Source organism: Herpailurus yagouaroundi, unplaced genomic scaffold (genome assembly GCF_014898765.1).
Source record: "Herpailurus yagouaroundi ecotype Mexico unplaced genomic scaffold, PumYag 198, whole genome shotgun sequence".
NCBI classification, from domain to species: domain Eukaryota; kingdom Metazoa; phylum Chordata; class Mammalia; order Carnivora; family Felidae; genus Herpailurus; species Herpailurus yagouaroundi.
The window spans coordinates 18,752,067-18,765,632 of record NW_024412429.1 but is presented as its reverse complement, the minus strand read 5'-3'; the positions used below and the strand labels follow the sequence as shown (position 1 = coordinate 18,765,632).

The 13,566-nt window shown below is 44.6% G+C and overlaps 1 protein-coding gene across 2 annotated transcripts in view; it reads left to right on the top strand.

Moving 5' to 3' along the window:
- Positions 1 to 1,166: 1,166 nt before the first annotated feature.
- Positions 1,167 to 13,566, top strand: part of SASH1 (SAM and SH3 domain containing 1) — a 340,008-nt gene continuing 327,608 nt past the window's right edge. Inside the window, exon 1 of one of the 2 annotated variants that reach the window (XM_040448607.1) lies at positions 1,167 to 1,279. In XM_040448607.1, coding sequence (XP_040304541.1) covers positions 1,235 to 1,279 — 45 coding nt within the window. In that variant the 5' untranslated portion in view covers positions 1,167 to 1,234. The remainder of the gene's footprint in view (positions 1,280 to 13,566) is intronic. The other variant, XM_040448611.1, reaches the window with a different exon arrangement.

The window sequence follows — 13,566 nt, the reverse complement described above, 5'->3', positions numbered from 1 at the left end:
GGGAGAACAATCTCCGGGCAAGAGAAGAACTACAAAAGTGGTACATTTTGTGTTGGAATAACATGATGGTGGCTCGTGACTTTCCACACCAAGCTTTGGAGGTAACACTCAGCTGTTTGACCACAGCTATGTTTTGCTGTAAAGGGCCACTGCTCACTAAGCCCTGTGTAATTAGAAACTGGCCGAGGAAGGAAATGTCGTTAGAACACCCAGGGGAAGGTTTATTAAAGGATACGCGGTTTGTGTATCGGAGTTTTACTTTTTGTCATAAGCTCTGGCCGCTTCATTGGCTCTAAATATCTGATGTGTTGAATGTGTAAAGGTCATAAGACCACAGAAAGAAGAGACCAGAATTCTCCTCGGTCTCTACTCTCAGATTTTATCTGGACCACTTTTTCTTATTTCTTCAGCTTGCAGAAACGGTAGGGTGTGAGACTTCTCTACTTACAAATACGTTTCTTTCGTGCGATTGTTGATCAGGACTAAGGAAGACGGCAGTGTTCAGTGTCTGAGTGAGACCCAAACGATAACGACAGATCCAAGGCTCTAGGATATCTTAAGGAAGTATTTCTTCTCCTGTGTCCTATAAGAAAAAAATGAGAATATTTTAAGCATGTGTATCTTTATGCAGCTATCTAAAATCAAATTTTACCTGTTCTAACAAAGCACACAGAGGGGTGAATCGTTTCGCAGCCAGCTGTGGTTAATTTCACCCCCAAGAATGCCAAAAGTTGTCTCCTTGAATTTGCAACCTTATACTTGCGTTCCAGGTGTCCATTCTTGTGTTACTGTGCACACCTTAAAGTGAGCTGGGAGATTTATAATTACCCGAGTCTTCTATGAAAGACAAATGCCAGAAGTTACCTACACCACCCACTGTAGGATTGTTCTTGGCATGGTGACCAAGGCGTGGTGAATTTGTGCATGGAAGTATGAGCTGTCAGATCTTAAGTGGCAGTAAAGCTAGGGGGTACTTTTCTTCTTGGAGTTATGTTATTAACTCCTTGAATGAAACATATCTTCGTTTTGAATCATGACCCCGGGAAATGCCCACACCCATCTCACCTTAACGTATGTAAATTCCATTTCTCCCACGACTCTCAGCTATGAGAGAACGCAACCGTCAGTATTATGAAAGTGGCTCAGCTAAAATGTTTGCTTTCCTGCGCTCAGTCACTTGAGCAGTCCAAGTGACCCCTTTGACAAGGCAGAACAAGAAATTTATCCCTCCAGTATGGAGCATTTTGCAAGGGAGGCTGAGTTTTGGAGCACACAAATGGTAAGTTGAATGAAGCGTTTAAATATCAAGGGCATCATACTGGGCATTTTCCTTGTAGCTTTTCATAAAATTAGGATGAAAGAGGAATTTATCATCAAAAGATTGTAGTCTTGCTCATTATTTTAAAGTGAAACATGCCTTCTACATACCAAATGGTATTAGTGAGAAATGGCTTTGGATGGATTGTTTGGGCATAAATTTTTCTAATTTTATTGGTGAACCATACTGAACATCTTGTGGGCGTACAAGATATGACCTTAATGAAACAAGACGACTCACTGACAGAAAGGAACTGTGAAGTCAAGCTAGGATTTTAACACAAATGAAGAATTTCTTGGAACTCTATATTGCATTGTCATTTTTTTATTTTAAGTGTACCTCTTTTTAAGATTTCGTGTATACGTATGTAAGTGAATATATATATAATAATTATAGCGTATCACTGGAAGACCATGATAAAGGAGCATACTGGCGCCTAAAATTAACTTTTATGATTTTTAAACTGGGAATATTCAGACCTGCTGTTTCCCTTTATGTTACAAAGAACTGCTGGGTTTACTTCACATGAATTGGTCAAGTCCTGAAAGCCTCTGAGAAAGGTACAGATTCCCCGGCCTCGGTGACCCTGGCTGATCATCTCATTTTATTTTATTTTTTTTAACGTTTATTCATTTTAGACACAGAGAGAGACAGAGCATGAATGGGGGAAGGTCAGAGAGAGAGGGAGACACAGAATCTGAAACAAGCTCCAGGCTCTGAGCTCTCAGCACAGAGCCTGACACGGGGCTCGAACTCACGGACCACGAGATCCTGACCCGAGCCAAAGTCGGTCGCCCAACCGACTGAGCCACCCAGGCGCCCCTGATCATCTCATTTTAAAGTTGAATAAACTGAAGTTCCCCTAGTTGAACAACCCCGAGTTGGGCTACAAGATCACAGACTTCAACCCCAGCCCAATGCTTTTTCAGTTAGTATATGTCCTGTCCCACAGTATAAATTTTCATTTTGTTTTCTCTTTCTAATGTGAATTTGAACTTCATTGGAAATAGAAGATTCTGTCACAAACGTAGGTGGGGTTTTTTTTTTTGTTTTTTTTTTTTTTTACTGCATGAAGTTGACTATAAGAGCAAATTAAAACGTCACTTCTATTTATTAAGGATATGCATCATCCCTGAAGTCTTAGCTTTTAATGTAAATCTGAGATGGCAAGTCTTATTGTATACTTTTGGAGAAAGGAGGGTAAACTATACTGCACTGTCCCCAGGCATCACTGAAAAAGTACAATGTTCAGATGAATATTCAAGCTTTTCAGACATTGACCTTTGTGTATCCAAGTCATTCAAATCATTTACTTAGCAAGCATATCAACCACTTGTATTCTGGAAATTGAACTATTTCTATGCTCTTGTGAGATTTAGATTTTTTTAATTCCTCTGTTTTTTTTTAGGAGTTCATTTGTGACCAACTCCGGAAAAATGAAAGGAGTTTTTTTTCCCCACATGCCCTCTGGGCAAAAAGGAATGTCTGTGCATTTAGGGACTGAGAGCTGATGTAGCATAGGACTGATTGGCTCCAGTGGGGCCCAGAAAGAAGCCGAGCTCAGGAAGTACACGAAGGGATGAGACGAAGGCATTGGCTCTCTCCACTTTGACACTCCCAGCCCCCAGCCCAAGGAGATTCCCAGTCACATGAGAGAATGTGAGAATTGTAAGGTAAACAGCTATTAGGCCAATTCGTGCTAGCTTGTTGTTCTATTTAAGCCTTGATTACCCTGACGGCCATTTTGAAAATTCTCTCCTGCTTGGAATTTCTTTGGTCCCTGACTCTGTGTCTGCCACTACATGTTGTCACCAGTCCCCTTGGCACGTCGGTGGCCACTAACCACCAGGTCAGTGGCCTCAGAAACCGCCTTGGGTTGCTGGCAGCAACTCAGCAATCTCTTGTCAGCTCCTTCCAGTCTGGGCGTTGGATTAAGTAGCTGCCAACTGAGACGCCCGGGGACAGGCACGGCCCAGGGCAGGAGGCGCTGAAATTCGTTACAATCCAGAGCTGCTCAGGTGATGGAGTGAATCAAAAGAGATGGAGGTTTGAAAGGCTGGCTTAGTTTCAGTGTCTTTCTATCATAATTAACATACCCAACCTCTTTTGTGGTCAGCAGGTTGTTATCTTGACTGCCTAGATCGTGAGACATAGAGATTTAATGATGGGCTTGACGCTCTCTGGTTGGTAAGCAGGGTGGAAGTGAGACCTCCAAGCCTCTGCTCTCAGAAGCTGGCAACTTCATACACGATGGTGGACATTCTGTGTCTGCCTTCTCTGCCTGGGGGACCAAAATAGTTCCTCCGTCCTCCGGTTGTTCTTTGTTCTTAGTGCGCGTGCGTTCTTGCGTGGCTTCCCTCTTGCAGACTGCTTGTGTTGCTTAGAGGCGCACTTCCATGCTGGATGCGACTGGGTAACACTTCTCTCCCAGAGAACAGTGGCCCCTGGAAGTTCACATTCGCGAGTTGCCTCCAAGCGCAGCTGCAAATCCCCAAGGCTGTGTGCTCAAGGACAGCTGGTAGATCACATCCCTGCCCAACACACCACCTAGCACAACAGTCACGCAGGCTAATTTCAACAAGGATGAACTAAATGCGAGGATGCAGTGGACAGGAGGCGGCAGTCAGCAGGGGGCATGATTTGGGGGAAATGGACAGTGGTAACTGATTCTCTGGTCCTGGGTGCTTATCACCATCCACGAGACCCAAACCATCTTTTTTTCCCCCCCCCAAGCCTAAAACTCTCACATGCCCCCATCCTCTTTCTCCACATGAGCTCACCTGTACAAAGCACCAAGCAAGTGCTCACAGAGTTGAGCCTCTGTACTACTCTGTTTCTGCAGCGAACACAATGGGAGAAGACAGGCTCTTGACTCATGAAGGTCAAAATATAATTGAGAGACACGTTATACATACTTGAAACGATTAGAGGACAAAATAATATATAATTGAGTGGCAGGGTGCACGGTTCAGACATTAAATGTAATAGTGCTTCTGAAGTCAGGGTGGTCGAAGGAGGCTGCATTAGGAAATAGACTGAGAAGGATGGGTTGGGTTTGAAAAGGAGAGAGGTGGGCATCCAGGTGAAGGGGACACCGTTGAGTAAATTCTGGGAGACAGAAACAGCCCTTGTGGTGGAACGGGACTGAGTGTTAGAAAAGGAAATGCGTGTGAAGGGCCGGGGAGAGACAAAGCTGAGCAGGTCCTGAAGAAGCTTCAAGGCCAAGCAGACAAGTTGAGACCTGGTAGGCAATGGGAGCCATGGAAAGCGTTGGAACAGTGGAATGGCATGATAAAAGCAGTGTTTAAGGAAAATGATTGTGTCCAGGCAGATTGAGTTCTGAAGATTCTAGAGGCCAGTTCGGAATGAGATGCCAGTGGTCCCAGATGAGAGCGGGGGACAAGTGGAATAAGGAGAAAGAAGGATATTTCTCAGGGAAAATACGGAACACTCACTGATGAATGGGATCCTGTATGGTACAGACTATACAAGGTGAGCAAATGATGGCTCTCTGGTGTAGGTATCAGTCTGTCTTTACTCAGAATAAAAGAGAAGTCCAATTCTTCTCCTTAGATCTACTCCTAAGCCATTCTCATACCTCCTTCCCTATTCCTTGAGTTACCCAAACCCTCGGTAGAAAATTCTCCAAACACCAGTACCCATCCTGACAATTCAGGCCAAAGCTTCTATTCCAGGCACCACCCCTGCTACCCAGAACACTTTGATCCCTTAAAACTGTCCTTCTCCCGCACCCGGGAGAAGGACAGTTTGTGGTACATTTCCTAAGTTCTCTCTTAGCTGCTGTTTGCTGAACGTGAAACATCTTTCTTCTTTCTCCCTCATGGTCTTAGTTTTATTCCTAGTGAGTTTAGTCCTCACATCTCTCCCCTCTCTGGCGTTATTCAGAACAACATCAATTTGCCCCGTGATATCTGGTTTCCTGACAGTATACTTCAGCATCAGATGGTCCATTTTGCCGTGCATATGCATAGTTGTGCTTGACTTAAAATCTCTCCTAGCGACAGAGAAAAGGGGTACACAGTTCACCTGATAGTTTGAAAGGGAAAACAAGTTATCACAACAAGTACACAGGTGAAAAAAACCAAGGGGTTGTGTATTGAGACTGAAATATCCCAAATAGATTTCAAGGGAAATTTTGCATCATAGAAGGTGAAGAAATTTAAGAGATCATGAGCGTGTTCTCTTTAACCTGAAGAGTATTTTTAATAGTTTTTTTTCTTTTAATCTTTGAGCCAACATTTAAAAAATTCAGAAGATTTGACATAACAATCCAGAAACTTGCTTCCTTGAAAAAAGAATCAAAAGATAGGTCAATAACCAGCTGGAGCTGAGGATTGCTATCCCCTGTAGATGGGGCATGCACTGCCCTCCTCATCTACAAGTTCCAGTACTTATCAGGACGTGTAGACATTTGAGTTTCGAGTTTGTGACCCAACTGATTTCTTATTGTCTAGAAAAGAGACACTGAGGCACAGAGAGGTTGAAGAGCTTTCCCAGTATGCCTCAAGGGGTTGGTAATAGTACAGGGATTAGAACTGAGCTTTGCTCTGACTCCTTGACCCTCTTTTTTCTGCCTTTTGGGAATGTAGTTGTTTCCTGAATATAAGACCAGAAACGCTGACGAACTGGAGGAAGGCAAAGGTCTGCATGGGGGATCATTCTCATCAGCCAAAAGGGACCCTGAACAGGAGTTCCTGAGAGCAGGAATCTGGGGAAATCTAGAATAATAGTATTTCACGGGGCACCTGGGTGGCTCAGTTGAGCTTCCGACTCTGGCTGTCGGCTCATGTCATGATCTCGCGGTCTAGAAATCGAGGCCCTCATGGGGATCCACACTGAGCATGGAGTCTTCTTTTTTATTTATTTATTTATTTTTTTTTAATTTTTTTTTCAACATTTATTTATTTTTGGGACAGAGAGAGACAGAGCATGAATGGGGGAGGGGCAGAGAGAGAGGGAGACACAGAATCGGAAACAGGCTCCAGGCTCTGAGCCATCAGCCCAGAGCCCGACGCGGGGCTCGAACTCACGGACCGCGAGATCGTGACCTGGCTGAAGTCGGACGCTCAACCGACTGCGCCACCCAGGCGCCCCTGAGCATGGAGTCTTCTTAAGATTCTCTCTCCCTCGCATTGTCTCTGCCCCTCCCCCTCTCGCACCCCCCTCTCTTTCTCTAAAAATAAAATTAAATTAAAAGAGAGTATTTCCTAACTGTGACCGTTGATGTGATTTTATTTTACTCCATCGTATTTGCTTCTTCTAATTCCAAGAGGTAACATGCTTCATAATTAGCTTTTCCCCTTTGTTACAATTTCTTTACTTAAAACAACAACAACAACAACAAAAACTGTGTACTTGAAAATATGGCAGTTGGGATATAACATTGTCAGCGTTCGTATTGAAAATGTCCCAAATTTCTAAATGAAACTTACTGATAAAAACTATTCGTGTGTGTGTGTTTTCTCATCCACTTTCCTCTCCTAAGCTCAATTCATTTCCTTAGACCTCTGGCCTGCACTGTTAGAGTCTCCGTCTTGAATATGTTAAAATGACATTGGCACTTGGCGAGAAGCTTGCAGCCTCCCGCAGACTCAGCCGGGCTGTGATCTCCGCAGGCTCACAGGGCGGGAGGGAGGGGGCCGTGATCATCCTGCTTATCATTATTGATGTGGCTTCAGCGACCTCTGATGCGTTTCTGTCCAGTGTGATTCTGGATGCAATTCAGAAAACACCTGCTGAAATCGTTGCGAGAAATCCATGTGTGTGCCAAGGCCGGGTGATTGGTGTCGCTCTTGAACAACGTGAAGGTCAACCTCTTGGCTCTCCTTTGGTAGTTATTTTAATGAAAGTCAGAATTCTTTATGGGGTGAATTTTAATACAGACCTAGCACAGGCTGGCATTTCTACTTTTTTGCAGAGTAACATTCAAAATAGCCACTTAACTAAAATGGAAGATGGGTGGAGATTTCGCAAGGCATTTGGAATTGGAAGATGAAAAGGAAAGAGAGATTCTTTGTGCTCTCTGAAATACAGGAAAGCTTAAGATTAATGTTGGATCTCTGTTTTTACTACATCACTCTCATCTTCTTCAAAGGAACGGTGTCTCTCTGTTTGCTTTCTTTTCCCTAGTGGGGGTTCTTTCTTCCCCCTCCCCAAACCCTTGAAGCCTTTGGCTGATGTAACAAGATCATTCCTTACGTTGGTGAGGATGTTTCCACCCTAGCATTGATGCTGTTGTTTCCGACTCGGGTTCTATGTTTCTATCTACTACGTGCATATATGCGTTGCAAATGAGAGACAAAAACTCTGTAGAGGTATTGGACAACAAGTCCACAGTAGAAGTTTCCATGCATAAGAGTTCATTTGATCTGAGGGCACGTGGATTAAATGTGATATGGTCGATATAATAAATTGACTAATGACAATAATAACTAACGTTTTACATGTTTTGCATGTTTACTAAGTGTTTGGAACCGTACTAGGTATTTCATGGGCATTATCGAATTTAATCTTCATAATTGCCCCTATAGTCCACTAAAACGAATGTGATAATAATCTGTGTGAGTTAAGGTTTAGTTTTAGACACAGTTGAAGAGATTATCTGGGCTGGAGCACCAGAGTGGCTCAGTCAAGGTGAGCATCCATCTCTTGTTTTCAGCTCAGGTCGTGATCCTAGCCAGGGTCATGGGATTGAGCCCCACCTCGGGCTCTGCACCAAGCAAGGAACCTTCTTGGGATTCTTTCTCGCTCTTTCTGTGTACCTCTCCTCCACTCATGCTCTACCTCTCTCTAAATATAAAAAATAAGGGGCACCTGGGTAGCTCAGTGGGTTGCGCATCCGACTTTGGTTCAGGTCATGATCTCGCAGTTCGTGGATTCGAGCCCCGCGTCGGGCTCTGTGCTGACATCTCAGAGCCTGGAGCCTGCTTCTGATTCTGTGTCTCCCTCTCTCTCTGCCCCTCCCCCACTCATGCTCTGTCTCTCTCTGACCTACCATAGAGAGAACAGGTCAAGTCACCCAGAATGTTTACTCTGGAGAAGACACTGCTCTGGGTTGGGCAAAAGCCTATTGCCCCCTCCCCTCCCCCAATTAGTGGGCTGGAGTATATGACCCCAAGGATTCCACCAGTGACACTGGCTATGACCTTGGCCAGTGGATGTGGATTCAGACAAACATAGGTGGGGAGTAAGGGAGAACAGAGAGTGGGGCAGCAAATCAAGGACTCTGGGAGGTGCCCAAGCAGAGGAGGGTAAAGGGTTTCTGAGCAAGGATTACAAACAAGGGGCTGAGGCTGAACGCAGCCTGCAGACTCATCGGCAGTGAGCATACAGGGCCAGCAACTGTTCCTTTGAATGCAACTGGAGGCAGGTACCCTCTGGGTATCTCCCCAGTCCCTGCTCTCTCTTAGTCCCCGAGCCATCCACTCGAATGCACTGGCCTGGCAACAGGTGGCCCAGATCTGAAGGCCCTGGTGTATAAGGTGACCTAGCAGCAGGTAAATGCTGGATGAGGTCTCTTTTTTTCAATAATCTGTCATCCAAACTGTAAAGCATGAGAGAAGGGCCACGAGGTTAGTGAGTCCTAGTTTGTTCAGTTGTGGGAACTGCACACTGAGAGGGAATGCCCACTAAAAACTGAGCCACATGGAGGCCGATTCTCACATCACCAAAGCAAGACAGTGTCCCTGGTAGGACTCGCTCAGTCACCACCCCATGCGCGTCTATGTTCCCTCCCTTCCGTGACTTCCTCTGCTTAGGGGAGGAAGATGACCCATGGGGCCAAAGAACCTAAATGCGAAAACACACAAGAGCTGGTGGCTGAACCCACCCTTTCCAGCTCTCCCAGCAAACATCTCCCAAGGTCTGCCCTCCCTGAGTCTGTGGGCTGTTCCCCAGGAGGGAGGGGAGGGGGCCCTGCCACAGCCTGGGAACCAGACAAGGAGAAGTCATGACCAAGCCATGGAAGGAAGAGAAAGTAGAGAGAAGAGTTGGGGCTGGTTACAAAACAACCAGCACTGGGGCACCTGGGTAGCTCAGTTGATTAAGCATCCAACGTCAGCTCAGGTAATGACCTCATAGGTTCCAGCCCGCATCGGGCTCTGTGCTGACAGCTCAGAGCCTGGAGCCTGCTTCGGATTCTGTGTCTCCCTCTCTCTATACCCCTCCCCCACTTGTGCTCTGTCCCTTTCTCAAAAATAAACAAACATTAAAAAAATTGGAGGGTGGGGAGCGCCTGGGTGGCTCGGTCAGTTAAGCGTCTGACTTCGGCTCAGGCCATGATCTCACGGCTCAGGTCATGATCTTGCGGTTTGTGAGTTCGAGCCCCGCATCAGGCTCTGTGCTGACAGCTCAGAGCCTGGAGCCTGCTTTGGATTCTGTGTCTCGCTCTTTCTCTGCCCCTCCCCTGCTCACGCTCTGTCTCTCTCTTTCTCAAAAATAAATTAAAAAAACATTAAAAAAAATTTTTTTTAACTTTTTCTTGAACAACCAGGACCAAAAGGGGTAGAATCTCCAGAGAGAAAGCTTATGTAAGAAGTTCCAGGATAAGGAAGAGTAAAGAAAAAGGGAAGTAGCAGAGAGAAGTAACGAGACCAAATTAAGAAATGGAAGACACAGATACATTGTTAGAATGAATTTTCAGTGGTGGACACGTTGTCCTTGAGACATTTGAAAAAAAAAAAAAAAAAAACAGGAAGAGCTAGAAGTACTCTGGAAGAAGCCCTCATGTACAGCTGAAAAGAGCTGTACAAAGAAATACTATGTCTTTTCTTTTGTCTCTGGATTGCATTGCTGAATGGCTGGCTCTACAAGTCCCCAGCATCCTCCATGATGAGAGTTCAGGATTGGTGCTCCCATCCTGGGGGCAGAGCTCCCAACAGCCTATGCCCCCTTCCTTGGGTCATCTTTCCATTCTCTGCTTTCTCTCTTTCTTTCCTCCCTCCCCGACTTCATACCAATAAGGAAAGAAAAACGTGGGGAGACCTCTGGTGCAGGCTCCAATAACAATCTTGGCAGGTAAATTTCGCACATGCAAAGTGAGTCATTTTCTCATAACTGAGATCAGGGGTTGTATTCCTCCCAAGAGAAAAAACACTTATATTGACGTGTTTATGTTTTGGAATAATAATATTTGTCCATGTGAAAATATGTGCGATTCCTTTCTGCCACACCATATGGCTGATTACTATTCATAATCCAAACAGTAGCAGCTGCTGCAGAATTTCGAGAATGAGTTTCCTTAAAGTAAAAACGGCAAACTATTGGATGCCACATATTTTCCAGAGTATCACTATTCACCAGAAATCTACATATGGGTCCTTTTCATTAATCCAGTATAGTCTTTATTAATAGCTCAGAAGTTCATTTTTCTATATCCCCTTTTATTCTGTCCCTCTCATCCTACCCCACCCCATCTCAACCTGTGCTCCCAGGGGCTAGTCTACGTTGGGAAAGTGGATGCACATCAGCCAAAACCCTTGGCAACAGAGGTTCTCAGCATGGTTGATGTTGACTGGTGACGACGGCCAGGAAAAAATTGCAGTGTGTTTTTGCCCTAGTTCTCCATGTGGCTTCCTCCACTGCTGAACTGCATTGTAGATGTGTGGTTAGTCAGACACATGGAGGCACTGAAGCAGTTAATGATCCCCTCTCGGGCCTACTTGGCCCAACGCTGAGGTAATGGAAAATGTAGAGTAGCACTTTCTACAGACCATTTGAATGTGGTTAGCAGAAACCCTTGAGGTTTGAGGAGGAAGTGATTTGCCGAATGGGCACTGGACAACACCGTAGAAACCACCACAATCAATGGTACAAAATAGCCTAATTTCATAGAGAAGTATCTGCAAGTCTTCTCCATATCATCACATAGTCTTTCCGAGTCCCCCCGCCACCAAAAGCTGGAAGCTTTAGAAAATCAAAACACTCTTTTTCTTTTTTTTCCATTAGAGTAGCCAAAACATTCTTTATGCTGATTCTACACATCACAGTGGTAAACATCCAGACTATTTGGCAAAAAAATTAAAAAATTAAAAAAATCCTGACCCAATATACCAAAACTTGAGTCTATGACGAAAGTATATTTAGTGTAGTCTCATTTAATAACCTGAGTTTGTGTGATGTGTCATACATAGTTTTCAGAGTGTTTTCATGTATATTAGTAATTGAGACTTTTTTCCAAGAAGCCTGTCAGGTGACCCAAATCAATGGACGTTCAATGGGACTGGGATACTGTCTCTGGCCTGAGTGCATTGTCCTATTCTCCCCACAACAGGCATCGCTAATTTCCAACTTGTTTCTGTTGTCTTCCTTAGCCATTTGTCTTTTTCAGGTGTCTCCTGGTCAGGTAGCTAAGTACCTGCTGCTTCGATCACAAGTTATAATAGGGTGATTTATCATTGTCATTCTCCTCACTCGCAACAAGAGAGCAACCACAAGATATTACAGAATTGGTCTGTGTACTTGGCCTTTAACAACAGTCTCTGATTTGAAATGGCATCTATGCCTCTGTCATCTCAGAGCTCCTCAAGAGGTCTCTGAGTCAGCCTTAACTTGGCCGGCCTTTACCTTCGGGTTTCATAAACTTCTCTTTTCCAGACGGAATATCTGACAATACTTCCAAGTTACTACTTGTGTTTAGTAGCCGTGTGTGTGTGTGTGTGTGTGTGTGTGTGTGTGTGTCTGCTTCTCATTTCTGTGTTTCTTTATCATCACAATCAGCCTGACTCAGGCCAATTATGTGATTGCCCTGTAGCCCAATAACGTGATTTCCGTGCTAAATAGTCCAAATACATTGTCCCGATAGATCACTGAAATCTTCTACTTGGCCACCTTCACCTGTGCCCAGTCCCCAGAAAATCTTTGCCCTGAAAGCTCAGCCCTGCCTACTCTTAGAATCTGTTCTGACTCACTCGTTAGTCTTAGCTTGAACAGAGATCAGTCCTGCTGTCCTAAGCCTAGTACCTGGTGGCCCTGGACTAAGTCCTGGGCACGCTGTCTGCTGACCCGCACCTTAGCTCAGGCCTCGCGAAGCTGGTGGGCATGTGTGGGATGCTGCCACTGTCATTTGATTTCTCCCCATGCCCTCCTGCTGAGATCGATTACCCTACCTCACCCACGGGTTGTCCTGCTGAGCCAGCACTACCTTTCTGTGTTCCATTGACTCGGAGCGCCTTCCAAGTGGGCCTAGAAACAGAGTCATGTTATGATTGTCATGGGCTGTAGGCACTTTCATCTTTATGAGCCCCTTCCTCCATTAAAAAATATGAAAAGTTGTGTTTTTTAATTGTGCTGGAAGAAAAGGCACACATACTGATATTATCCATTAAAACATTTCTTTGACCTGAAAGTATATTGTTTTCTTCTGATTTGTTGAAAAGAAATGAATACATTTCCCTGGAATCCCAAATGTCTTATTGCAAGCCCTAGGCACCGTGCTTAGTGTGACTGATGGATAAGGGGCCCTCGCTAGAAATAGGCTTCTGGGGCAGGCCCTTTTGCCTTAGATCAGTGTTTCAAAGTTCAGTCTTTTGTGAGCCACATTTAGAAATGTTACCATTTGCTCTTCCCGATACAAGTCTTCACCTACTATTTTTCTTTAAATTTACCTTCTTTGAAATTGTAATAACTGTATTTTTTCAAGGACACTTATGCCACTGGCATAAAGTTGCTCTTATGAACAGCATGTTTGCATTCCCCCAAAACTCATGTGTTGAAGCCCTAATCCTCAGGGTGATAATATTTGGTAGTGGGAACTTGGAGAGGTAATTAGGTAACAAAGGTAGCGCCCTCAGGATAAGCTTAGTGCCCTCATAAGAAGAAGCACAAGAAAGCTTGTTTCTGTGGCAGCTCTTCGTGTATCATCCGTGTGAGGACGCAACGGAAAGACGGCTGTGATCAAAGTGGGAAGTAGGCGTTCACAGGAGCTGAATCTGCCAGCACCATAATCTTGGACTTCCCAGCCTCTAGAACTGTGAAAAATAAGTGCTGTTGTTGAAGCCACCTAGTCATGCTAACTTGGTATTAGCAGCCCAAGCCGATTGAGACACTTGTCATAAGTAGAAAGTACTCATTGATACAAATTAACATAAATACATTATGCAATTTTTAAAAATTTAAGCTTGTTGATGTTCAACCTAATGCTAGCATTCTGAGTTCCTCAGCATCCTTTGTCCTCTACTAGTCCTTGTGGAGTCAATGGTGGGACCAACGCCTAACCCAAAGGTGTCCCC